This window comes from Trachemys scripta, unplaced genomic scaffold (assembly GCF_013100865.1).
Source record: "Trachemys scripta elegans isolate TJP31775 unplaced genomic scaffold, CAS_Tse_1.0 scaffold_26, whole genome shotgun sequence".
Taxonomy (NCBI): Eukaryota; Metazoa; Chordata; order Testudines; family Emydidae; genus Trachemys; species Trachemys scripta.
In genome coordinates this window covers 3,572,642-3,600,121 of record NW_023260511.1, presented here as the reverse complement: position 1 = coordinate 3,600,121, position 27,480 = coordinate 3,572,642, and the positions used below count along the sequence as shown (strand labels likewise).

Below are 27,480 nucleotides of genomic sequence, written 5' to 3'. Positions count from 1 at the left end.
TAGTGTCCACTACTATCAGTATTGCTATGAATTTCTACAATAAAGTCTACAGTGATAGTCACCCAGAGTTGAGACAGGATGACCAAGGGATGGAGAAGATCATAGGTGTGTGTGTCATCTTGGTATAGGCACAAACATCACAGGAGGCAATGAATGACTGTATTATGGGGGTCATCTGGGGCCACCAAAAGGAATGGGATCTTAACCATTGGGCCTGACAGTTCCCCAAATGTTCCACTAGAGAAAAATCATGGCACAGTTGCAGGAATGCAACTGCTGCTTAGTCTGGGGGAACACAGTAGCCTACGTTGTCCATGCAGACTGTCAGAACCAGGACGTGGGCAGTCAGGCCTAGTGGTCAGAACAGGGATCAGAAGCCAGGAGCCAGGCCAGGGCAAGCTACCAGAAGATCAGAGATCGAGACAGTGCAGGAGGGCAGCCAGAGAGTCAGGAGAAGACAGCAGGTCATGTTACCGGGAGATCAGAGTCAGGCAGCAGGAGCAGCTAACACAGGGGAGACAGCACTAAGCCAGCCCCTTTCTATAGATGACTGCCGCTGTGCATGGTCTTCTGGGCCATTTCCCAGAACGTGGATCATGTTTCCATGCTTTATTGCTAAGGCCAGATCCCAGATGTGAGCCCCAATCATCTGCATGTCCATCCCCTGCTTATCCCTGGAGTGTGTAGCTTTGATGCTCCAAAGGGCTGTCAGTAACACAGGAAAGGAATTCCCTGGAGACAGAAGGGTTGAGAATGTCAGAGCTGTATCGGGATCCAGATCTATGTCTTCCATCAAGGTGAGATGCTTTGCAAATCCCAGGTCTGCTGCGTGTCGATACGTATTACTAACCTCCAGCCCTGCTCCTGTCAAAGCTGCTGGCTCCTGCACTTAGGCTGGTACTGTGGCTGTGGATGTGTCTGTAACTAACCCCAGTCATTATGGGGCACACAGCATCACACAGTATGTCACTGTGTCTAACTCCTTTCTCTTTCCCATTTCAGCATCTCAGAAGAAGGGTTGGTTCAGTTAATGTCCCTGCAGGAGCTCCATTCTAGGTGAGTGTAACAGTGTGGACTCACCCCTGCGGCGCCTCCTGCGGGTCGTCTCTCGGAATTAGCTCTTCCAGCGTCCTGGAGCGCCCCCTGCAGGCTGGTGATCCGCCTTGCCACTGCTTCGCCCCCATGTCCCTCCCAGACCCCGTGCCCTGTTGTCTGGGGTGCTGCCCCCTGGCAGTACACCCCTCAGTCTTAGGGTCTCCCCTCCCCAGGGAACCCCCCCCCCATCCCCATCTTGCCTCAGTCGTAGCTACTGCCAGTCACCAATTAGCCCCCACTCCCTGGGGCAGACTGCAGTATAAGCCACTCATCATAGGCAGGGTTGGGTCTGGACTTGCTGCCTCTCTCTGGAACCCAGTGCCTCTCTGGGGCCTTGGACAAGGCCCTGCAGCCTAGGAAGTTGCCAGTCTGGAGCTCCCAGGCCCCTCTGGCCTTTCTCCAGCCCTGCCCCACGCTAAGCACCTGAGCTTCCCAGAAGCCAGGCCCTTCTCTCTCTGAAGACAGACAGAGAGAGACTGTCTAGCCTCTGGCTCACAGCCTTTTTATGCAGGCCAGCGTGGCCCAGCTGCAGCTACTTCCCCAATAAGCCTAGTAGCTTTTCTTTTGCCCCAGCCCTCTGCCAGAGCTGTTTTAAGCCCTTCTGGGCAGGAACGGGTGACCACCCCGCTACAGTGAGCTAGTGCCCCCTGTGCCTTTGATTGGAGATTTCTCCTAGCAGTGTCTGTTCAGCCCATGCATGTGTGCTAGTCGCCTCATACCCCCTGCCCTTATTCTATTGCGCTGGGTGGGCAAACCACCCTCAGTTCCTTCTCTGCTGTGAAGCTCCCAGCAGAGAACACTAAAGCAGAGGGGACGGAGGGTGGGTAGCAGAGCACCCATAGGAACACATCTCGAAGGACCACAGTTCCTGCACAGGGTGAATGACCATTTCTTGCAATCAGGTACTTGGCTAATCCCCAGTAAACATGTGTCTGGGCTTTCACACTGTCATGGGAAAGGAAAGTCACCACATGTGCTGTATGGATTTCAATCACCTTCATGATCATCTCCCCATTCCCGGGAAATAAACAAAACCTGCAGAGTTTACAGCTCAGGTTTCCGTATCATGTTTAATGACCGAAAGTGACTCTAGTGCGCAGGGAATGGCTGGACACGGGGCAGGTCTACATCAGGGCTCAGGGTGATATAACTGACGACGCTCAGGAGTGTCAAAAAGCACCGACCTAAGCACAGGTGTGGACAGCGCTATGTCAGGGGCAGATGCTCTTCCACCGACAGAGACAAGGGAGCTGAATTAGCTACGCTGACGGGTGAGCTCTCTCCCATCGGCATAAAGCATCTTCTCCAGACACACCACAGTGGTGCAGCAGCACCGAGGTAGCGCTTCTAGTGCAGACTGGCCCTTAGTTAGGTGCTGCACAAACTTCCTCCGTGCAGCTCTGTGGAGACATCTCAGTTCAGACTTGCACAATCCCTGTTCCCCAGTGCTGGACTGCCTGCATCCAGCTCGGCTGGATCGCTTTGTGCCTCCCTGCAGCCTCCCAAAATCCCAGCCTTGGGCTCTCACACACACAAGTCTGCTTGTGACTCTCAATCCCCACCTGCAGCCCCCTGCTATCCCCGCCCATGACTCCCTAGGCCCACAGCTCTGTCAGAGCCCCTCAATCCCAACCTGCAGCTAATGGAGGCATTAGGCACCTGCAATCTCACCGGCCAGATGTCAGCTGCTCTGTCTTGCTCAGTGCTGCCCTGGGCTCTGAATTGTGTCCTTCGCACAGCATGACCTCGCACACACTATACATGCCAGGTCACTGGTAGGGGCCCCAGAACTGAGCTATGCAGGGGGCCCCCATGGGAGAAACACCACCACTGCCTGCAGTCCCCTACATCCCAGTCCTGGGCTTCCTCCCCCAGCCCCAGCTCTGTGGGCATCCCTCAGTCCCCCAGAGTCTCCCTGCTATCCGAGCCCTCAGTCCTGTCGTGTTTCGTCTCCACCTTGTCTAGGCCTGGAACTCGAATGAAAAGAGCCTCCAAACCCTGCTATGCTCTGTATGGCCTTTGTGAGGTGCACTCTGATGGGCCCCACCACCCACATTGTTCCACTAGGAGTCGAGACAGGATCTGAACTCATGATTCTTGGTGTGGACAATAACTCCAGTGCCACACAGCCCCGTGGAGCCATTCCCCAGCTAAGCTCCTGCCAAGCACTAACTACTGAAGTTACAAACTTGTGCAGATTAGCACCACAAAGGGATTGCTTGGCACAGAAATAGGAGGTATGAGGCCAGGTGACAGGCTGCAGCAGTGCAGGCCACTCTTTACATGATACATATTCTGGTGTGATGCTCCCTCTCCTCATTCCCTGCAGTGACATCAGCTGTGGGTGCTGCCCCCAGAGGCAAATTGTGGGCTCTGTTTAGGGGTTGATCAGGGACCTCATCTGCCATTCATTACCAACAGTTTTGTCTCACACGTTCTGTCAGTTCTGAGATCCTTGGCTCTTTGGGTATGTCTACACTGCAGGTGGGAGCAAGCTTCCCAGCTTGGGTAGCTAGACACATGCTCCCTCTGCTTGAGCTAATGCACTAACAATAGCAGTGTGGGTGGGTTAGACATGGTCTCCGGGGTGTAACCTGGACAGTGGGACCACTGACCCCCCACAAATGCAGCAACCTGGGCTGCCTCTCACACTGCGATGCTGATTTCAAGCTACGAACCTCTGACAGGCTCTGCACTTACACAGCCATCCACAGGCAGGGACACACCCAACTGAGTTACATGACTGATCTCCCAGCCACTCATGAACCAACAATAGGAAGGCTCCAGCCAGCTCCCCCCAGCTCCCCAGTCTTGCACCCCAGAACTGCACCATACTGCACTGGTCAGAAGCCTGGCCAGTGTAAGTTCATTACCCACTCCATAGACACAAACCAGCCTTTGTAGTCTGAGCTGAGATTTCCCAAGCACTTCAACCAAAACACACTGTTTTAGGTAAAATATAAAACAGATTTATTAACTCCAGAAAGGTAGATTTTAAGTGATTACAGGTACCAGGTGTAGAGATCAAAGTTGGTTACTTAAAAAATAAAAATAAAATTGCAGTCTGAGTTCTACAGACTAAACAGGATTTGAATCAGGCAGTGTCTCAGCCTGACAGATGGTCCAAGCAGGTTACAGTTCCTCAATACACAGGCTGGGACTGCCTTCCTGCCTGGGCCCACCCTTCCCCAGTTCAAAGTCTTTGTCCTGCAGATGTTCTTCCAGGTGTTGAGTTGGGAGTGGAGAGAGGCCAAGTGATGATGTCACTTCCCCTCTTTTATACTTTCTTCCAGCTTGATGGAAAGATCTTTGCTGTGATGAGGGGATCAGGCAGCCCCCATTGGTCAAGCAGTCTCCATTGCCTACAGACTCTGGGATAGTGGATTCTTTCCTCCATGAGTGTTGATGAACCATTAACGCTCTCTGGCTGGTCCTTTCTTGTACCTGAAAGGCTGGTTGTGGGTGTTCTATTTCAGTAACTAAGGCCTTGTCTACACTTCCACTCTACAGCACTGCAACGTTGTCGCTCGGGGGTGTGAAAAAATACCCCCCCTCGAGCACTGCAAGTTTCAGAGCTGTAAAGTGGCAGTATAGACAGTGCACCAGCACTCCCAGCGCCGGTAGCTACTCCCCTCGTGGGGGTGGTTTTATTACAATGTTGGGAGAGCCGCGGCAGAGCTTTAACATGGTTAGTGAAGACATGCCCATAGTCAGCAATACTTCAGAACCTCACATACAGTCATAGCATACACAATCCAACAAGATATTAATGTTCAACACATCAAGAGTTTTAAAATGACACCTACCAAGGCATATTTTGTACAAAACATAGCATAAATATATGACAATGGTGAATAGAGGGTTTCCAGGATGCTACTCTGAGGTACAGCATGTCACAGTGGGGTAGCACGGGCAGTGGCTGAGGATAACTGTCTGACCACGTACCGGGGGTCCAAGTGGGTTTGTACTTAGGCAGCAAGCCCAACCCACTGCAGCTGCTACTCCCAGCTTCCCGGCTGCTTTTAGCGCACTGGGTTGAGCACAGCTAGCAGGTATCTGCTGCCCAAAGCGGGAAGCTCATTCCCAGTGCAGCGCAGTTGTACCCAGAGTTTGGAGCAGCCCCACTTACTTTGCTCACTACTTCCCATACTGACTCAGAGTCACGTTAGAGCCACCCCAGCCCCACGGCAGCACTGTGAGCTCTCTGCAGCAGTCACAGGGTACTTGCTCTCATGTCTGGATAGACAGACAGGTGTCACCTTGCCTTTGACAATCCAATGCCAATCACATTGTTTTGATATAGTAGGAGAGGCCAGCTGCTTTCTATAGGTGACTGCTGCAGTGGGTAGCTGCTTTGATGCTCCAAAGGGTTATTAGCAACACAAAAAGGGAATTCCCCTTAAAGGGAAGGGTTGAGAATGTCGGAGCTATATCTGGATACAGACTCAAGTCTTCCACCAAGGCCAGATGCTTTGCAAATCCCACCCAGGATTTTTATCCTACCAGTGTCCATTTAAAATTCCCAATCTGCTGGGGGCCATCACAGCCAAACAGCAGCTTCTTACAGGCCTGAATTCTGCTCTGGATGACACCAACGTAAATCCAGAGTCACTCCAGTGACGCACATGGAGTTATTGTGGATTTACAGCAATGTCTCTGAGAGCAACAATTGCTCCAGTCCCTGATACTAAGACAATATAAAGACATCCCTGAGAGCCGGTCATTACTATTAGCAGAGATCTCTGGTCTCTGGATGAAAGGGCCTGTCTCTAGGGTGACCAGATGTCCTGATTTTATAGGGACAGTCCCGATTTTTGGGTCTTTTTCTTATATAGGCTCCTATTACCTCCCACTGCTGTCCTGATTTTTTCACATTTTCTGTCTGGTCACCCTACCTGTCTCTCACTTCAAACAGCCGGGACATTTCGCCTTCGGCAGCGAGGGCCCATGAACTATGTGTAAAGCTATCACATAGTCACAGAGCAGCCCCCAGAACTGAGTCCTCTGCCTAAATGACAGGGAATAACTCGGTCTCTTTCCATTTCAAACAGGGCAGTCAGAGAGCTAGGTAAGAGGACGTGTTTTCATGTCGCATTTCACATCACTTGGTCCTTTCTATTTGCCAATGACCCTTCTCCCAGAACAGCATCTCCTGTGGGAGCGAGTTCCCCATGTTTGCCATGCCCCTGATCATGTTTGTTTCTCTTCCCTTGCAGAGTTCAGGAGGGCTCGGAGCTACATGGGTGAGTGGGGCTGCGAGGGGCTGAGCAGACATTGTGCTGGGGTTAGTGGTATCGGCGTTACCTAGCTGAGCTGGCAGAGGTGTGGGGTCCCCATGGGGCAGGCGGGGCAGGGTGTGCGCTGGCTGTAGATCCATGGGACTAGATGCCGTGAATGGTCCTGAACACGCTGCCCTGAGCTGTAAGTCTCACCCCTGGGCAGGTCCCTCGCAATCCCCCCCTCAGCTAGTCCTGACGCCCCCCCATCTTCCCTTGGCCCTTCAGTGATGATCCATCGCTACCCCATCAGCTCCCCCAACAGCCCCACTCAGCCCTCCCTCTGCAGCCTGTCGAGTCTTCACCTCTGGACACAATCCATGGACCCCCAGAGCCCTAACGCCTCTCAGGGACAGATCCTGTGCAGGGGGGAGTGAGAGGAAGCAAGGAGCCCAACCCCCATTCCAGCTCCTCCCACCTCCCCACCAGCTCATAGACCAGGCCCAGCCACAGCCCTGGAGCTCCCGGCCGGATCCAGGCTAGTGGTGCCAGTCCCACTAGTCACCCCAATCCTTAACACTCTGTCATTCACTCCGGCTGTGCTGGCTGGAATCTCTCCTGTGGGATCATAGGGTCCCTGGCTGACCCATGGCTAATGGGGATATTTTGGTTTCTCTCCCCAGTCTGCATCATCCTGGAGCAAGTTTGGCAACACCCTGAAATCACCGTCTCTGGGGATGGCAGAAGAGTCCAACATGACCCCCAATCTCCATGGCTGGCTGGCCTATCTGGATCCCTGATAGCCCTGGGGAAGGGGGTTTGTGTCCAGGAATCATTATGCTTTAGGCCTTGTCTACACTGCCACTTTACAGCGCTGCAACTTTCTCACTCAGGGTGTGAAAAAACACCCCCCCGAGCACTGCAAGTTTCAGTGCTGTAAATTGTCAGTGTAGACAGTGCACCAGCTCTGGGAGCTACGCCCCTCCTGGGGTTGGGTTTTGTACAGCTCTGGGAGAGCTATCTCCTAGCGCTGGTGCCACAACTACACAGCCATGTTAAAGAGCTGCTGCGGCAGAACTTTAACATTGCTAGTGAAGACATACCTTTAAAGCCGGGTTTGAGGGGGTACTGGGAGGTGGAGGTGGGGGACAGCCCGTACTGGGAGCTGGGGGTGCTGAGTGAGACTGTGAGGGGCAGAGTGAGATAGGAGAGACTGGAGAGACCTCCTGAGGGGGGAGCTGGGCTCTGGGGAGATCTGGGGGAGCAGTATCACCCCAGTGAGGCCAACACTGTGATCTGGAACTGGGGTGTGACACCGACAGTGATTGGTGTGTATCTGTATCTAGAAGGGGGGAGTCTCTCATTCTACAGTGTCAGTGCAATGGCCCTTTTCCTGGAGATTCCTGTGGAAGGTTCTGAGATTGTTCCCATTCCTCAGCCCTGGTCATGCTGTGGGGAGGGACCAGGGAAAACCCCTCAGCATCTGCCCCCCCCAGCGACTGGGATTTCCACAGAAATTAGGAGTTAGTGGGTCTGTTATTCAGGGAGATCCCACAGCCTCTGCACAACCCCCTGCCCTCAGGGACAGGAAGGGGCTGGAAAAATCATAGAGCCACATGCAACTGAAGAAACAACTTCAGCACCTGGCCAGCACTCGGCCCTAGAGACAAGGAAGTGAAAGAAAACAGCTCATGTGGGATACAATAAATCCAAAAGCATCTACCCACTGACCTGCTTCCCAAGTTGAGGATGGGGAATAAAACAGAGCAGGAGCATCCACAACTGCAAACAGCCCCCAAAGAGAAGGGGGAAAGAAACATCAAAATCCTGAGGTCTGAACCCCTCCCATGGGGCAAAGGGAATCACACAGAGAAAAACGCTCAGAACTTGACTCTTGAGGGGTCTCTGGAGATGACTTTTGTTCCAGGGATACCAGGGCCAGGAAATACGATGGCGGAATCAGACCCAAACACCAACACCTGGGAAAGAACCTCACCCCACAGGGAACGCGGGGAAATGGTGACACATCAGATGTTTCCTCCCCCTGAACTCAAAGGAAAACCGCAGCAATTCATGATAATGCTTTGCCCCGACCCCCAGTTACATCAGAATGTGCTGATTGGAGGGAATTGCGTTAACGCAACTGTTAAATGTAGAAAATTCAATACACACTGATTGGGAGATGCAGGGGGGAAGGGAAGGGTCTCGCAGTAGCACTGACTCACTCCCATCGCAGACACACACACACACTGCTCCTGCCAGCCTCAGGCCGTGTGAGTGGGTGACAGGATTGGTCACTCGGTGTATCAGACTGGGTTGTGAAAGCCTCACACTGAGAAGCACCCCGAGGGCTGAATCTGTCCCCCAACCACCAGAGCCCTCCCCTGGGCTCTAGCAGGGCTGGCTGGGCTCATGGGGCAGCAGGGACGATAGATGATGCTGCAGAAGCTTCTCATGGAAAAAGGACGTGGGGAGGTTCAGACGCTGTTGGAAATTGTAGCAAGGGGGCTGGGGTGCAGGAGGAGAACAGGCTGCCAGCTGCAGCGTTGTCAAGTCTCATGGTGTCACAGAGTGAGAATTTTTCATAATATTTTGGATAAATATGGTGTGTGCCTCAGTTTCCCCCATGTGGTATATGGTTAACTAGGTGGGGGGAGGGGGAAGGGTGTTTGCTCTTTGCAGAGGCCCAGAGACACAGGTGTGACCAATGCCCAGCTGCCCGCACCTGGAGCCCCTGGAGACTCTCAGGAGACAATGGCCACTCCAATTGCCTGTATATTCGGCACCTAGCAACAAATGACCATGGATGGCCCCACCCACCTTGGGAAGCCAGCTGGGTGTGACCAGCTTGAGGACAAAGGATGGGGGAGGGGCCAGGTGGGGTTGTTAAATTTGGGCTGTTGAAGGCAGAGAGAATCTCCTGGACTGGGACTAAAGAAGGGTCTGATGTCTCTGGACTGACCCAGGTGGATTATGCTGGAACTTTTGATTCTCTGTGTTCTAAACACCTAATAAACCCCCTGCTGTTACAATGCTGGCTGAGAGTCACTCCAGAGTCAGGGAATCGGGGATGCACTGCTCCCTTTGGATATGCAAGTCTCCCCCAGGTGTCCAGCTCAGACGGACTCACTGAGGGGAGCTCACCGCATGAAGCCAGGGAGTTGAAAGCTCTGAGATTCGGTCCCAGGAGACCGTGAAGCCAAGTGGCTTACCCTACGGACAGTGTGACCCTACATGGGCTGACACATTGAAAGGGACCTCCCAGGGACTGTTCCAGAGCACCAGACCTGTGGATCCATGACACATGGTATTTGCTGCTTCTTTTAAAGCCCCAGCTCCTGGAGTCCTGGGGTTGTGGGAGAATCTCAGTTTTGGTTTAAAGCAAATAAAAAGTAAGTTTCTAGTCTGTGGCTGTGGTGTGGAGTGTAAAGTGTGACCCCAATTCCCCTGTGCACTGTGTCTGGCTTTACTGCTGGGTGTGCTGCATTTAAACCCTAGGGCCTGGCTGTTGGTTTAGTGCAGGTCGTGATGGGACCTAGCAGCAAATGGGGGGCAGGGAGTCCTGGGCAGCGCCATCCACAAATGCTGGGTCCACGCTAGGTAAAAGGTATGTGTGCGATGAGCCGTCTGGGCCCAGACAGTACTGTCAGCGTCAGATCCAAGTGAAGACAAGGGCACCTGTGCCATGGGCATTTTAACTCCCTGTAGCTGGTTGAGGTGAACCCCGGGGAGGTGTTATGGTGTGAGAACACTGTTCTCCTGGTGTAGCCAGCACCCAAACCAGTCATTTCCACCTGGTGCCAGGAGTTAGGGGAATAAATGACAATCACTGGGTGTGACGGGTTTGGAGCTGCCCTGTAATAACCTCTGAGTTTTGTCTGATCTGTTCGTCTGTTCTGCAGGGTCACTGCATGAACACAAGGGGGTAAGGGGTTAATTCAAGCTGGGGTTGGCTGCCCCCTTGCCCCCACCTCCTCACAAACACTGCGAGGGATCAGAGACACTGCAGAGCCATCCACTGTGACATCCCCTTTGGCCTCCTGCTGTGAACCAGGCTCAGGACCCAGGAGGGAACAGAGCCCTTGCGCTGCACGGACAGACACCGGGAAGGACAGGGAGGGGAGGCAGAGACTGTGGGGAGCAGATGGCCCCAGCCCCAGAAGTGAGGGCCTGGGGTAGTACAGGCTGCCTAAGTCAAGGGATGAGATAGACCTGCAAAGCGTCCTGTTACTGTGTTAAACCCTGTTCTCTGGCTGTGCCTGGCTCCTGCTGTTGAGATCAAACAAGACTTTGTAAGAAGCTTTTTGAATCATTGCCATCATGGCTGGTCACCGCTCCAGTAGGTGGAGCTGCAGGTACCAATTTCAGACCTGCTGGGGGTCAGCACGGCCAGTCCACGGGGGGCTGTAGCCCAGGGCTGGTCTGAGAGGGGAAGGCCCGAAGAGTCACCCAGCGAGGAAACAGAGGAGCAGCCAGAACTGACACAATATTTGTGCATTAGCCCGGCTAGGGCTGCCGGGAAAGGGGGATTCTTCTTCGAGTGATGCCCATACGCATTCCACTCTAGGGATGTGTGAATCCCATGCACGGTCACCTGAAATTTTCCCCTCAGTGGGACCTATCAGGGCAGCTCGAGCACTGTCTACTGCTGCGCGCTGCTAGCACCAGTATAAAGCGCCCAGCTGACCCCACACCCCTCAGCTCCTTCTTACTGCCTGAGATGGTTGCTGGAACCGCTCTCCTTGCATCTGCCAGTTCTCTCAGTGGACTTTCTTGTTAATGTACATAGTGAGTCATAGTTCGTTTTAGCTCGTGTGAATTAATTTTAGTGACGTTTAGTAAATTAGTTACGTGATTTAGCTTTAAGCCCTGCACCTCCTGCAACAAGGCTGTGCCCCTGAGCAACCTGCACTCCAGCTGCTTGAGGTGCCTGGGAGAAGCTCATATTGGGGACCATTGGCAGATCTGTAAAGACTTTAAGCCTCACACAAAGGATTGGGAGGCCAGGCTCAAGTTCCTGCTCATGGAGGTGGCACTGAGACCTGCATCTCAGTCAGGCTGGTCAGACTCGGCACCAAGTGCCTCGGTGTCCGTAAGAAGTGCTGCTACCATACCGGAGTCCCGTCACTGATCACCATCCCCAGTGCCTAGGAACAGGCATAAGAAACAGCCGTTCAAAAGGGGGTGATCCCTGGCATTGAAGACAGCCAGGTATGGGATTCAAAGTAGAGTGTGTTCTGAGCCAAAGCACTCCTCTGCCTCGGTGCTGCAGAAGTCAGCACCTTTCCCTCCGGCATCTAGATAACCACCATCAACTCTGGCACCAGAAGAGCCTTCTATATCTGCAGCCCCGTGCAGTACCTATATTATCTCAGGACCGACCACACTGAAGGCATTTGCTACTGCTAGGGACCTTCTCTTGCTGTCAGTACCGGTATTGTCAGCAGTTCAGGAGTCGGCGTTATTGGTGCTGGTGGACAGGAGTGAACCCGCTGGGTCATTTCAATGTTCAGTACCATGCCCTTTGGTGCTGTCAAAAGGGGAACCAGCTATGCTTGCCACTGTGCGAATCTTTCCACCACTGCAGCGGTCTCTAGCACTGGTGGGAATGACACCCCGGTGGTCACTGGACAGAGATGCATCCTCTTCCAAGTCAGAGATCGGGTCCTATTCCTCCCATCTGAGGAGCTGCCTTCGCTGCTGCTCCTGGCATTTCCTTCCTTCCATGGACCAGGGCACAGGAGTAACATTGAGTGACCAGGAGGTCACTGGGGACCTACACCAGTCTAGTGGCCCTTTTGGAACTCATGGGTTTTCCCCCAGTTTCCAGGTGCTCCTATTTGGTTACCTCGGAAAGAAGGCGGCACCTGGTCCGGACTCCGGTACTGAGCCTGGTACCAAACTACTGGAGCTGGCTAAAGGGGATTCTGCTAGTGCAGAAAGGAAGCAAGAACATCCACAGCCAGTGCTGGCCTCCTCTTCCTCTTCCCCGATGAGGCAGCCTCAGGAGAGGGGGGATGTAGGTTCCCCCAGATGACTATAACATGCACCAGGAGTTGTTAAAGAATCATAGAACTGGAAGGGACCTTGAGAGATCATCTAGTCCAGTCCCCTGCAGTCATGGCAGGACTAAGTATTAGACCATCCCTGACAGGTGTTTCTCTAACCTGCTCTTAAAAATCTCCAATGATGGAGATTCCACAAAGTCCCTAAGCAATTTATTCCAGTGCTTAACCACCCTGACAGGAAATTTTTCCTAATATCCAACCTAAACCTCCCTTGCTGAAATTTAAGCCCATTGCTTCTTGTCCTATCCTGAGAGGTTAAGAAGAACAATTTTTCCCTCCTCCCTGTAACAACGTTTTATGTACTTGAAAACTGTTATCCTGTCCCCTCTCAGTCTTCTCTTCTCCACACTAAACAAACCCAGTTTTTTCAATCTTCCCTCATAGGTCATGTTTTCTAGACCTTTAATAATTTTTGTTGCTCTTCTGTGGACTTTCTCCAATTTGACCACATCTTTCCTGAAATATGGCACCCAGAACTGTACACAATACTCCAGTTGAGGCCTATTCAGCGCAGAGTAGAGCAGAAGAATTACTTCTTGTGTCTTGCTTACAATACTCCTGCTAATACATCCTAGAAAGATATTTGCTTTTTTTTGCAAGTGTTATACTGTTGACTCATATTTAGCTTGTGATCCACTATGACCCCCAGATCCCTTTCCACAGTACTCCTTCCTAGGCAGTCATTTCCCATTTTGTATGTGTGCAACTGATTGTTCCTTCCTAAGTGGAATACTTTGCATTTGTCCTTATTGAATTTTATCCTATTTACTTCAGACCATTTCTCCAGTTTGTCCAGATCATTTAGAATTTTAATCTTGTGGAAGCAGAGAAAAGAACTGACAGAAGGGAACTGTAATGCATGNTAAAGCTTCTGACTTGCTGTACCTAAACAAAATAGTGAGAACTCAGTTTTTCTCCGACACTACAAAGACTGGAAGACTATGGCCTACGAGTCTGCAAAGACAAGTGTGAATTCTTCCAGCCCTCTGTTGAATATTTGGGACACATCATTGATGCTGCGGGTCTTCATAAGGCCCCTGCAAAAGTTAAGGCTATTGTGGAGGCTCCCCCACCTCGAAATGTTAGCCAGCTGCACTCGTTTCTAGAACTATTGAACTATTATGGAAAGTTCATCTCACAGTTAGCCACACTGCTAAAACCACTTCACGAACTCCTTGGGCAGAACAAGACCTGGAAGTGGACTGAAGCTTGTAATGTTGCATTTAACAAAGCTAAGGATGCATTGCTAAATTCTGAAGTTCTAACGCACTTTGATCCATCCTTACCCCTATAATTGGCCTGCTATGCCTCTCCTTATGGAGTGGGAGCAGTCGTGTCACACATTATGCCTTCAGGAGAAGAGAGACCTATTGCTTTTGCTTCACGCACTCTAAGCAAAGCAGAAACTAACTATGCCCAAATCGAATGTGAGGCATTGGGAATCGTTTTTGGAATTTGGAAGTTTCATCAGTACCTGTTTGGGCGGACGTTTACTCTTCTCACAGACCATCGACCTCTGATGTCAATTTTTGGACCCTACACAGGCATTCCCCCATTAGCTGCAAGTTGTATGCAACGTTGGGCACTGTTACTTTCAGCGCACACATATGAAATCAAATATCGGAAATCCACTCTGCTTGGCAATGCAGATGGCCTCTCAAGGTTGCCTTTGCCATCAAGATAGTCCCCAAAAGGAAATCTTCTACTTTTAACAGGTAGAGAATACACCCATCACAGCTACTTAGATAAAGAAGGCAACTTGCGTTGACCCAGTTTTGTCCCAAGTTATGGACCTGGTGCATGGAAAATCTTGACAAGCCTCTCTGGTCTCACCTGACCTTGTTACCTACATGTCCAGGAGGACAGAGTTATCAATCAACAGTGGAGAGAGGAGGAGGTGCAATTGGTGTTTCAGGCTCTGAAAAGGCACCCACACCACCAGGTACAAATACCTACCCCCAACTTCTCTCAATTCACTGGGTCGTGTAACCCATGCCCCTTGTCAAGGGAGTGCTACTTAGGTAATGGTGAAAGACTCACTCAGTCCTTCTGTCATACAACAGTTCCACTGGCCTTGATTCACAGAATCAGGGTAACAAAACTTTATTCTTCCTGCCCCAATAACAGAGAAAACTGGGGATCCCACACCAGCCAAAGTAACCACTTTCAGTTGCTGTTGTTTCATGCCAGGCAAGTGGGTGTGCCTATGCAAACAAGATCAGCCTCTGTAGTTCTTTTCCACACTCGCCATAATTCACCACCAGATGTCAGGGTAGAGCTCATCCTGACTCTGCTTACATCGGTAAGACATGCTGGGGTAGCGAGGGCCTGAAGAGGAAAGAGTCAGTGGCCACCTCTACCAAAGGAAAGGCTGGCCAGCAACAAAGGTGGGATTCAAACCCACCCAAGCAGAATACACTGGATCAGCTTTAACTACTTAGCCACCTTTTCCCCCTCTGGGATGGTTTTCTCATGATCTCCCATTTAGTCAGACCAGATTGGGCACCCAAGTGAATGTAAAGAAGAAAACATAGGTCTGCCTGCAGGGATACCAGGCCTGTAGCCACGTCATGCAAGATGGCTGAGTGGTTAAGACTGTGGATTCATTGTATGCTGCACACATGTGTTTGAACCCCCTTTGGTTATTGGCCATCTGTTCTTCTTTTCATGGGGGCACCCACTGGCTTGTCCTTCCATGCCTCTTCCACGCAGTTGCTGAAAGAAGAAAAGCTCCCCACTAACTGGGTGCCACGACACCATGTAGCACTGAAACATGGGCTGATGAAGGGACAACTGGTGGCAAAGGGGCCACTTTTGGCTGATAAACTGAGTGGCTAAAGTGCTGGATTGTTAATCCATTGCGCTCTGTGTGCCTGAGTTCAGAGGGTACCAAGAGCAGCTCACAGATGTACTTGTTTTTTTCCTTCACATCCAGAGCACTAGAGGAGGGAAATCATAGCACCTATCTTTTAAAGGAGGGAACAGGACCCAGGGAATTATAGACCAGTCAACCTAACTTGGATGCCTGCAGTGATGCTGGAACAAATTATTAAACAATCAGTTGATACGCACCTAGAGGATAACAGGGTTATAAGGAATAACCAGCATAGATGTGTCAAGAACAAATCATGCCAAACCAATCTAACTTCCTTCTTTGACAGAGTTACTGGCCTAGTGGATAGTGGGGAAACAGTAGATGGGATCTATCTAGATTTTTTTAAGGCTTTTACCACAGTCCCATATGATACTCTCATAGTAACATGATGGAAATGTGGTGCAGATTAAATTATTTTAAGGTGGGTGCACAACTGGTCGAAAGACCATACTGAACTGGTTGAAAGACCACACTCAGTTATCAGTGGTCAAGCTGAGCGGATCCTTCAGGAGTCTGTCCTGGATGTGGTACTATTCACTATCTTCATTAATGTCTTGGATAATGGAGTGGAACGTATGCTTGTAAAATTTGCAGATGACAAGAAGCTGGGAGGGATTGCCAGCACTTTGAGGACAGGATTAGAATTCAAAATGACCTGGACAAATTGGAGAATTGGTCTGAAACCAAATGAGATAAAATTTAATAAAGACAAGTGCTAAGTACTTCAATTAGAAAGGAAAAATCAAATGCACAACTACAAAATGGGAAATAACTGGCTAGGTGGCAGTACTGCTGGCAAGGATCTGGGGGTCACAGTGGATCATACATTGAGTATAAGTCAATAATGTGATGCAGCTGCAAAAAAAGGCTGATGTCATTCTGTGGTCTATTAACAACAGTGTTGTATATAAGACCTGGGAGGTCATGGTTCCACTCTCCTGGGAACTGGTGAGGTCTGAGCCAGAGGACTGTGTCCAATTCTGGGTGTCACACTTTAGGAAAGATGTGGACTAATTAGAAAGAATCCAGAGGAGAGCAACAAAAATGATCAAAGGTTTAGAAAATCTGACCTATGAAGAAAGATTAAAAAAACTGGGCATTTTTAGTCTTCAGAGAAGAACACTGAGGGAGGACCTGATAACAGTCTCCAGATATGTTAAGGGCTATTATAAAAAGGGCAGTGATCAATTGCGCTCAGTCACTCTGAAGGTAGGACAAGACATAATGGGCTTAATCTGCAGCAAGGGAGGGTAAAGAATGAAAAATTTTCTAACAATAAGGGGAGCTAAGCTCCTATAGGCTTCCAAGGGAGGTTCTTTAATCCCCATCATCAGAAGTTAATAAGAACAGGTTGGACAAACCTCTTGTCAGAAATGGTCTAGGTTTATTGTGACCCGCCTCAGTACAGGGGGCTGGACTTAATGATTTCTTGAGTCCCTTCCAGCCCAATATTTCTATGATACTATGGTTTCCAGCATTCCCACACCCATCACCCAGTCTGTCAGGCTAATATCCATTAACCTCTAGGAGATCACAGGGGAGTCATGTGGGCACAGGGCAGAACAGAGCACTGGCAGAGTCCACCTGTGAACAGTGAGGATTAAAGATGGTACAAGGGCAGAAAATGGAATTTTTTTTCCTCATGGAAAATTTAGATGAATTTCCATTGAAATTTCCAGCAATAAAACTTTAACTTTTCATCAATTAACTGAAAATCTGAAAACTTGGGGGGAAATATCAGTTTTCACAACTGAAAACTGAAAATTTTCAGCTGAAAACTTCCAAAATCTGAAATATTTTGGAGCTTTTGGTTTTCCAATGAAAAATGAAAAATGTTCAAGGAAAACAGAGACTGCCACAAATAAATAAATAAGAGAAATAAAAAAATAAATTTCTCAAAAATTGGTTTTCTATCAAAACAAGGTGTTGGTGTAAATTTGCCAGCAAGCCCTTGTGCAGTCATCACTATGAATGTGTTGTTTCCTCAGTGCCATTGGTGTGTACAGTGCTGTATAGTTGAGTATCATACAGCCCTATACATCCCTGCTCTGACAACCTGCTATGGGTTATACGCCTGACTAGAGTGTTAACCCTCCCAGCATCCTTTGACGACGTCTATTCTGGGGATGTCTGTGGCCTTACCGATCTGCTCAGTCTGTCAGTGTCAGGCTTTGGGTACACACCATATCTTGATGCTCCACTGAGCTTCCTGAAATCTCTGCCAAGACCAACAACTCCACCTCATCCCTCTTGCCCATTCACCATTAGGTGTCTCAGCCACCCCAGATCGAACATCATCCCCTCCTCAATCAGGCTCTGAATCATCATATCTGGTACCTGTTGTGTTTCTGGTCTCAGATTGAGAATCCCCACACCCAGACTTTGTGGGGAATTTAAATCCTAACTGTGTGGCCTTGAACTGTCTCTATCATAGGCCCAAACCAGAACCCTGAGTCCACACAACAAAACTCTGGGGAAGGTCAGATTAGGATCCACAGCTGGAGCTAAACCTCAGGGCCCATCTCCAGTTGCTCTGCCCCAGTCCAGCATCTCCCCTCCCCCTGGTCCCCTCTTTCACTGATCACCCACAGCCACCTTAGTGTTTAGAAATGTGATCCAGTTTAGGGTCTTTAAACCGAAATGATTGGGGACGTCTCTTTCTGCAAGACAGGCTCTAGTTCAGCCAGAAGTTAGCAGCTCAATGCAGCGATCCCTGCGGGAGGCTCTCTGGCCTGGACTGTGCAGATGCTCTGACTAGATGGTCCCATTGGTCCCTTCTGGCCTTTAAATGTACGACTCTGAAAATAAACTGCCCTGGAAACCTCATGAGAACAGAATAAATGGAGAGAGAGAGAATGAGGTAGGTTAATGTGTGAGGACAAAAATAACATTGTGAGAGCGGGTTCTTCAATCCCACATCACAGCGTGTGATACACCCTCACCCTGCTGGGCTGCTAGCTCGGGGTGAGGCCTAGAGAGAGCTCACTGCTGGGCAGGGGAAGAGGCGTCTGCACAGGAGACTCTGCAGATGCTCAGGGTGTTGACGGCTCATCCTGCTGGTCCCTCCTTGTGCGACTGCACAGAGCAGCTGGATTCTGTGCACAGAGAGTCGCTGAGCAGCAGCTGGTCACTCTCTAGTCCCGCAGCATCTGGCTCCATCAATATGCTCTGCAGGACTGGGGAGATGGATCTAATTCTGCCCTGCCTGCATGGGGTTTGGGCCAGGGGAAGAGAGGCAGGATGTGATCCCAGAAGTAATAGGGGGTGGGACTGTCCGTGACATTGATTAAATCCCCTGCGGCAGATTTCCCAGCTTGTGTCTCTGATGTTTTCCCATCTCTAGGCACTTCCCCTTTTTGGACAAAATAGCCCAGGCTCATTGGCCTGCCAGGCAGGTACCAGGTTGCTCATTGTCAGCCAGGCTTTTGGGAAGGCAAGGGCAAGGGCTAAGGGGAAGACGGGCCCTGAGTTCAATCACTGCATTAAGTGTGGACTCCTGTGTGCCCTGGGATCAGTCACTGAGTCTGTATGCCTCAGTTTTCCCATCTGTGAAATAAGGATGTCTTCTCTACCTCTCAGGAATCTGTGCAGATAAACCCCATTAATATGTGGGGATCAAATACTTCAGTGACAGGGAATGCAGAAGGAGAGAGAGCATTGATAGAAAGAGCATTTTATCCCAGGGCTTCTTCATAGACAGTATAATTTTAAACCATTGATAGTGTAATTCCCTCGGGGACACTCTTATTGTGGAATCAGAGCCTTTGTCAGATTTAGTCATAGATTCTAAGGCCAGAAGGGACCACTGTGATCTTCTAGTCTGACCTCCTGTATAACACAGGCCAGAGAACTGCCCCCAAATAATTCCTGTTTGAACAAGAGCTTCTCTTTGAGAAAAACATCCAGAATTGATTTAAAAATTGCCAGTGATGGAGAATCCACCACAGATCTTGATAATTTCCCCCATGGTTAATTATCCTCACTGTTGAAAATTTATGCCTTATAGTTTATATTGCGTCTAAAATGACATAAGATAAACCAGAAAAAGGCTCTTATACCAGAACCCGGGAGTGCACAGGGTCTTACACTGGTATAACTGGAGCAGTATCAATTCACTCCTTAGCTGATATCAGATAACTTCCTGTGAAGTACTATAGTGGCAGGAGTTGTGTGGTTCATGGGGGGCAGGTGCTGGGTCTAGTCCATCTGCTTTGGGAACATGTCAGGGTGCCCACAGCTTTCATACAGTTGCCTCTATTGCCTCAGCAGGAAATAATCAATGTTCACCCCACAGGGAATGCTAGGACAGCTGAGAACTGGCCTGGCCGCTCAGTGTCCGCACAGTGTGGTTGTGCCAGAGGAGCTTTATCACAAAATCCCCATCACAACTGGCACTGATCTCCCTTGATTGCAGTCTCACCTGAGGGTCAAGGCTAGAATGCGCCACGGGGACGCAGCCCCTCGCACACCTACAGCTGGTCTCAGATTTGGCACATGCACAATTGGCACACACACTTATGGACAAATCTTCCAAAATGGCCAGTGATTTTGGGAGCCCAACTTGTGACACATTAAGGGGTGAGAGACAGACTGCACTGAGCTCTCACCTGCTGGAAATCTGCCCCTTTAGAGTATCTTAAATGGGGCCCCCAAAATCACTAAGTGCTATTGAAAATTTTAGTGTTTATGCTTAACCATGCATAAAATGTAATATCGTATCTCTCACTCCTCATATACATCCTCTGTCTATCACTCTATACCTTTATCCCCAAACATAGACATGTATAGATCTCTGTGTCTATTGCCAGCTCTGTGCAGCGGACTCCTTCAAGTCTCTCTTAAAGCACTAACATAGAGAGGAGCCCTGTGTGACATATGATTAAAATATGACCATGTAGATCATTGTTGCTACCACTGTTATACAATCACAATAACTCTTGTACAAAGTATGTTATGTCAGGTGTCAATGGAAAAGTTATGGTTTGCCAAATGGGATTATCCTATGGTATGCATGAATCATTTTTTGTATCTGAAATTATGAATATTGGCTGTATACCTGTACTTCAAATGTGTTTGCTCCTGGGTAACACCCACAAGGTATTTACATCCAGTCTAGCCAGCACATTGTGAAGGGAATATTACGTACACAATGGGCCATGAAAGAATCTTATACACACCTGAGGGACTTTCCTGATAAAGCCAGACTATTGGTAATGGCTGCTATGACTCATCAAAGCATGCAAGGGCATGTGACTAGACCATGTGGTACTGAACTCCATCTTGGGTGCCTGTTCTTTTCCACAAACTGTGCTGAAGGTTTTGCCTGGAACAATGAGTTTCCCTCCACATGGCAGAAGCTATAAAAGGCCCTTGAAACATCTCCATGTTGACTCTTTCCTGCTCTGATCTCTGGACTTGTACTAATGGGAGCATTCTAACCAAGGGACTGAGGACCTTCCTATCATTTGGAAGCAACCAGAGACTTAACAAGCCAGCAGTTTATTCCAACACTGCTTCAAGCCTGATCCAAGAACTTTGCAATTATTGTAAGTATTTGGTTCTTTTAACCAGTTTTAATTCTTATCTCTTTCTTTTATAAATAATCCTTTAGATACTAGATACTAAAGGATTGGCAACAGCGTGATTATTGGGTAAGATCTGAGTTATATATTGACCTGGGTATGTGGCTGGTCCTGGGATCAGAAGAACTGTTGGTTGATGAAATTGGTTTTAAATAACTACTCATCTTTAAGTCTGGTGTCTGGGTGTTGAAACAAGGACTGGAATACCTAAGGAGGTTGCATTTCTGACTTCTTGCTAGCCAGTGTGGTGAGACAGAAGTTTACTTTTGTTGCTGGTTTGATATACCTGACGGAGGAATAATCACCAGTTTTGGGGTGTGTCTGCTCTATTTTCAGCAGTTTGTCCTGAATCTGGTATTCTCAGTTGTGACCCACTGAGGCACAGTGACACCCTGATCATTTCTTCCCTGTGTGGAGCCATCTCTCTGCTCCTTTCAGGGTCTGTACAGTGAGGCAGCTGCAGGGTCTGTGCAGCAGGAGGAACTCACTCTGCAGGTGCTCTTGATTCATGTATCAGCTGCGTTTGTAGCACTGGCTGAGGGGGGTGGGGTGAGTTCCTCTTCTTCACATCCCATTTTGCACTGTGCATGATCCTCTCATTAATCTTCCCTTCACTCTCCCAGTGCTTAATTTGTGCCAGGGCTGAGCCCCAGCACCTCTAGGTTTGGCAGTTCATAACCTCGGCACCTCTGAGCTTGCTGCATCAGTTATGAATGTAAACAAATTGCTTGAGCCCCAGCACCTCTTTTATTACAAATTAAGCACTGCACCCTCTCATGGCGGAGACTTTCCCTGTTCCTGTTTCTCGGCGGGTCTGGGTTGGAGTCACTCCAAGTGAAAGCTGCGGAGCCATTTCGCTGTCACAACAGAACTGTGACACAGGGGCCTGATCCCAAGGCAAGTGAAGTGTGTGGAGTCTTTCCATTGACACCAATGGGCTTTGGATCAGCCCCTTTCTGGGCAGCATTGTCTGAGCTACAAGCAGGTGCCAGGGGATCAGTCTGGGCTAGAGCTCTAAAAAGCACATAGTTTTCAAAGTGAGAGTTTTCGTCAAATATTTTCATTATTTCCAAAGTTTCCAATTTTTCAAAGAAAACATTAAATCTTTTTTTTTTTTTTGGGGGGGGGGGGTTTATAAAAACAAAATTGGAAAATTAAAAGAAAAAAAGATGAACATTTTCATTTTAAACCCCCCATTTTTAAGAGATTTTTAAAAGTTTTCGGGTTTGGGGATTTCCCCTCCCTCCATTTTTATCATTTTGCCACCACGAGAGGGGGGAAAAAGGGGGGGGGGGGGAAATGTTTTTTACAGAAGGTTTTGAAACAATGATTTAAGAAAACTGCAAAAAATATTTACCCTTTTCCACCCTGCTGTCCTCTGGGCTCTGCTTATGACAGGTATTCTCACAGTGTGCTCCTAGGACCAGCCCCATAGGATCTGAGCTCTGCTGACCATCCTCCATGCATCTGAGCTCCACCCGAACGTCCCCTGTCCAGCTGCTCTGCAGAACTGACTCCATCCCAGGGGTGAAATGTGACCAGCCACCATCCCAGGTCAATCCACTTCTGCATCAATTACTCTGCAAAGTTGCTCTGCTAAAGGGTTCTGCCTTGTGCTCCTGAAAGATTTCCCTTGAGGACCTCGGCTGTTTGGCTTCCCACAGAGGTGCTAACATCTATTCAAAGATTTTCTTTCTTTCCCAAATATTTCTTTGGCCTTTTCTCCTGGTTTCCCCAATTGCTTAGTCACACTGATTCCAGCTCCCCACCTGCTCAGAGGTCACTTCTGGATGCTTTATATCCACTGCCTTGTGTTCTTCACCATCTGGCAGTACCCTGGTACCTGTCTCTCAGCAGGGACAGCAAAATGAGCAGGGATGCAGAAGGGACCAGGAAGGGACCTTGTTCCCATCTATCAGCAGGGACAACAGACTCCTCAGGAGCCCAGAATGGGGAGAGGGGGCAGTCAGCGCAGGATGGGTAGAAGTGACTGGATCTGAGTTTCGAGGATGAGGCAAAGGCCGTTAAGCAAGTTGGGAGCCAGCACAGTCCCGTGGTAGCTATTCGGGGGGGAGAGGGAGAATTCACCCATGTGCAGTGGGTCCCACTTGAGGCCCAGACCCCATTTATGTCCTCCTTAAGCCCAGAGAGTGAATTTCTCTTGGGGGAGCTGGGTCCTTCTCAGCAGGGACGTGATACCAAGTTGGAGGCAAAAGGTTCAGTCTCATCCAACATCCAGGTCCCTCAATCACCCAGTGACATTTCATCCTGGCCCAGCTGTGCCTTTAGCCAGGAAACTGTCTCGGTCCTCAGGCAGTGAGATGGGACGGGGGGTGTTTCCTCAGTGATATGTTTAGACTCAAACAAGCAAACCAGGCCCCTTTGGTTCTCAATTTTGCAGCCCAAAATAGAGAGGCTGTGGCCGGGGCGGGGAAAAGGAGGTGGTGCGGAACAGGAAACGGGTAGATGTGACAAATATCAGACCCAATGAGGGGACAGAGCCGGTCAGAGAGAGGCTGTGATGTCTCTGCTGCCTGAGCCCTGCAAACCCCAGGGGGCTGGAAGCAGAGAAAGGGGCTGGCTGAAACATCCAGCCCTGGGGAGCAGCAGACACCACTGGGCTGTTTCCATCCTGATCGGTTCCCCCCACTGCCCCGATGATCCTGTCTCTGTGCCTCTTGCTTAGCGGTGAGTATGCAGGACCCCAGTGCTAAGTCATAGCAGGTTGGGAGGAAACAGAACGAAGAACAGCACCTGGCCCAGACTGTCGGCAAATCCTCTTTAGTGGGAGGGAAAGGAGAACCAGTAGAAACGCTGAGTATGAGAGCTGGGCCAGATCCCCACCTGGTGTAAATCAGCGTAGCTCCATTGGAATCAATGCCAGTTTACGCCAGCTGAGGATCTGGCCCTCTAGATTGCTGAAGGGAAAGGAGGTCCCAGCTCAGCCAAGGTCTGTGTGTGTGAGGAATCTGCCCTGCCCCAGATCTAACGTCCTGCCTGGTTTGCTTCTTCACCAAAACACGAATCAGGATTTTTTTTTTCATATCTACTTGTAGTGAGGCAGTGTGGCTCCCTGCCGCCCCGGAGAGGGTCAAGCCCCGGCAAATCCTTGTACACTACTAAAGACAATTTTTTTGTCCCTCAAGAGGGACATCAGAAAAGGGGGAGATTTTATCTCCAGCACTAACCACACGGCACCTTTCTGTTCCCAGCGCTGAGTCCCAGCAGCCAGGAGATCTGCTCAGCTCCTGGTGAGTCCGTCTGCAGTCTGTCCCCAGAAAAATTCATCTATCTATCTATCTAATAACACCAGAGAGGAATATACTAATAAAAAGTCCAGCAACAGATTATTATTAATTACTATTATTACTGGGACCCCAGATGCCCCTCTCAGGGATCAGGGCCCCATCATGCCACGTGCTGCACCCCCCCATGTGAGGCTCTGGTCCCTGCCCCCGAAGAGCTGACAGTCTCAGATCTGACATTATCCCCCCATTACCCAGCTGTGCTGAAATAAGAGCCTGCTCCAGAGACGTTGCGCAGACCCCACAGCCCTTCAGCTGGGGGAGTACGTCTACTCTGCAATGAGAGGCCCATGGCTGGCCTGTGCTGTGTAAATAGTCCTGTAGCCTGAGCCCCATAAGACGTAGTCAGCTGGTTTTGATTGCAGGGTAGTTGTGCCCTTAGTAGCTGTGAGCTGCTTCCACAGTAACCAACCTCCTTTGGCAAACTGCTCCCTGGGCTCCCCCTGAAACAGGCCCCACTTATGGCCACACTGACAGCTCTGACCCATTCCCCTTCCCAGGTGCTCTCCGTGCCCCCACCCTCTATCTGAGCCAGACGTCCACGCACCCGGGGGCCTCCGTGCGGCTCCAGTGCTCCGTGTTCTCACGGGCCCTGGCCACCCGTGTCATCTTCTGTAAGGATGGGGAGGAGATTTTGTCTCAGACGGGCTCAGTGGAGAAGCTCACCTACAACTATGACCATGTGGTGTCCAGGGGGAGCTCTGGGAGTTACTCCTGCGGGTATGAGATCAAGGACAGTGACAACCAGGTGAACAGATCCCAGCTCAGCCCTGCTCAGCACCTCAGCATCACTGGTAAGGGGAGTGAATTTCAGAGCGAGTATAATTGTCCATGCAATGGCAGAGAGAGAATCCAGATGTAGATAGCTCAGTGACAGGGTACTGGGCAGAAGAAATAGTTTTTTATCCTCTGTGTCCACCAGCCCCTACTGGCAGATATAATATTTGCTTTGTCGCTCAATCACATGAGTGTTAGTGAGACAGGAGTAGGTTGTTGGTTCCCAGGATTTCTGGGGTCATTTCAAGGCTCTGGGAGTGTTAGACGCAGCATAGTCAAGCACATAACTCTGGCACATTCCCTCTTAAAGGCAGCGAGACAAAGTGGCTGAATCTGGTATTTGCTGTGTTAGAACCGTCCCCTCTGTTCCCAGCTCTGCCTCAAGTGACCTTGTGCAACCCTTCGTTATATGTAGCAAGGGAAAATGACAGGTGTCACCAATACTTTAGGGGTATGAGCACTTGGCTAGTAGCTTGGCTGTGAAGTGCACAGAGAAGTAGACTCAGTGGAAGAGCTGGGGCTAGAGCACGGGGTCTCCTGGCTTGTAGCTGAGGGCCACCCCCAGGCTCCAGGACACCATGTGGGGAATGCATGCCCACACCCACAAGTTCTACACAGGAGGACAGAGCTGCTCAATGAAAGGAACATGTAACACTTAGCAGATCTGATGGAGCCACTCAGTGAGGCTACCATTTGGGGAGGTTTCATTCAGGGAACAGTCATGGCCCATTTGTCTGGTGTAGGGAGCTGGGTGCAGCCATTGCAGCTGCATTTCTCACACACTGAGTGTCACCTGGAGGCACAGATGGGCCCAGATTCTCCTTGTCCCCATTGCACAGGCCAGGTGAGCAGCAGTGGAGAGAAGTCAGACCCAGCTCTCCCCTCGCTGCATAGAGACTTTGGAGCAAACTCACCCCTGGGGAAACTACTCTGCTTGCAGCACTTACACCAGGGGGAGACCCAGCTCTCTGCAGTGAAACCGGCCTGTGCAGAGGGGCCAGCCCCAGGGCCAGGCAGCACTTAACTTCCCTGAAACCCTCAGCACTGGGCGTGAGCAGGGCCTAGGCCTGGTGCTGCCCCAGGCACAGGGCAGCTGGGGAATGTTGCCCGTGCACACAGCCTATCACACAACCCGCTCTGCCCACCAGGCGAGCCCCGGGCTGTCTGAAGGGTGCAGGGGTCTCCCGCACATTCAGATCCCCGAGGGGGCTCCACGGACAAGAGCATCTGACTGGGGGGGCAGGGAAATCCTGGCTCAGGGCTTCCTGGAGCATTTTCACCCCTGCGGAGCTTCGACCTCAGTGACAGGTGTCAGGGATCAATGAAACGATGGTTTGTTAAATGGACAGTGACGTCCTCGCTGAGTCTGCAGTGGGGAAACTCAGTGTGACACTCGGAGCAAGGGAGAGAGAGTCCAGGGACCGGCTCCTCGGCTGCTGTAATCTGTCAAGAGCCCTGTGGACTCCAGTGGAGAGATGCTGATTTACACCCGCTGGGGATCTGGCCCCAGTGACTCCTGCAGAGTGATGCTGATTTACACCCACTGGGAAGTGCGTTCCTGCAGAGGCTGCAGGCGTCTCTCCCACACGGTGTGATTCTCTTTGCCCTTGTCCCACAGGCAGCACGAACAGCAGCGGAGGAGGGGAGGAGCTGACTCACACAGGTAACGGGCTATTGCTCTGTCATACCCTGATTGTCAGAGCCCGGCTCTGTGCCCCCAGCCAGGCCAGCTCCAGCATTGGCCTAAGCCACTGCCCCCCACACCGCCACTGAGCCACCAGCCCCCCAGCACTGGGCCGGCCCCAACGCCTGGTCGAGCCACCTCACTCCCCCGCCAGACCCTACCGCCGCTGACTTGCCATCCCTGCTCACTCTCCCTCCCAAGAGGAGGAGGGACGTGGTGAACAGCGGGGGGTCATGGTGGCATGGAGGACTTACTGGCAGGCAGCAGGCTGTGGGGGCCTCGGGGAAGGGGCAGGGCCACTGTGGCACAAGTGTTGGGTGGTGGGTCGGCGGCAGCTGCGCCAGGGAATGTGCCTACCTGCAGCATGATCCCCGCCTTAGATCTAGACCTCCGGGAGCTGATATGGGTTCCTCATTACACAGCAGCTGCTCTGTGTCTAGTGCTGGCACTGCAGTCTCACACGCTGCTTTGCAGATGGCTGTCACCATGTCCCTTTCCATTTGCAGGGCCGGTCATGTCCCTCGCCATCTGGGCCACTCGCTGCACCCTGGTCCTGCTCCTCCTGGTGTCTGTGCCCATCATCACCTTCTTTCTGGAGAAATGGGAACTGCCCTAGCCTGCGGGCTGGAAGAGTCTCATGAGGGAAGTAACAGTGTCATGGAAGGAAGTAGGATTGCCAGGCGTCCGGTTTTCGACCGGAATACCCGGTCAAAAAGGGACCCTGTCAGCTCTGGTCAGCACTGCTGTCCAGACTATTAAAAGTCCTTTTGGTGGCATGGCAGGGCTGGCTGGCTCCATACGGCTCCCAGGAAGCAGCCAGCATGTCCAGCTCCTAAGTGAAAGTGAAGGTCAGGGGATCCCTCGCGCTACCCCCACCC

At 50.6% G+C, this 27,480-nt stretch overlaps 2 protein-coding genes across 2 annotated transcripts in view; both read left to right on the top strand.

Annotated features, from left to right (window-relative positions):
• LOC117870340 (butyrophilin subfamily 3 member A2-like) overlaps window positions 1-9,702 on the top strand; it is a 131,441-nt gene extending 121,739 nt beyond the window's left edge. The window contains exons 16-17 of the mRNA XM_034757478.1: window positions 6,312-6,338; window positions 6,995-9,702. The gene's annotated coding sequence lies outside the window, so the exon portion shown is untranslated. The remainder of the gene's footprint in view (window positions 1-6,311; window positions 6,339-6,994) is intronic.
• Window positions 1-27,218, top strand: part of LOC117870321 (butyrophilin-like protein 1) — a 71,767-nt gene extending 44,549 nt beyond the window's left edge. Inside the window, exons 14-17 of the mRNA XM_034757423.1 lie at window positions 6,312-6,338; window positions 24,642-24,935; window positions 26,537-26,581; window positions 27,109-27,218. Of these exons, the coding sequence (XP_034613314.1) occupies window positions 6,312-6,338; window positions 24,642-24,935; window positions 26,537-26,581; window positions 27,109-27,218 (476 nt within the window). The remainder of the gene's footprint in view (window positions 1-6,311; window positions 6,339-24,641; window positions 24,936-26,536; window positions 26,582-27,108) is intronic.
• Window positions 27,219-27,480: the final 262 nt, after the last annotated feature.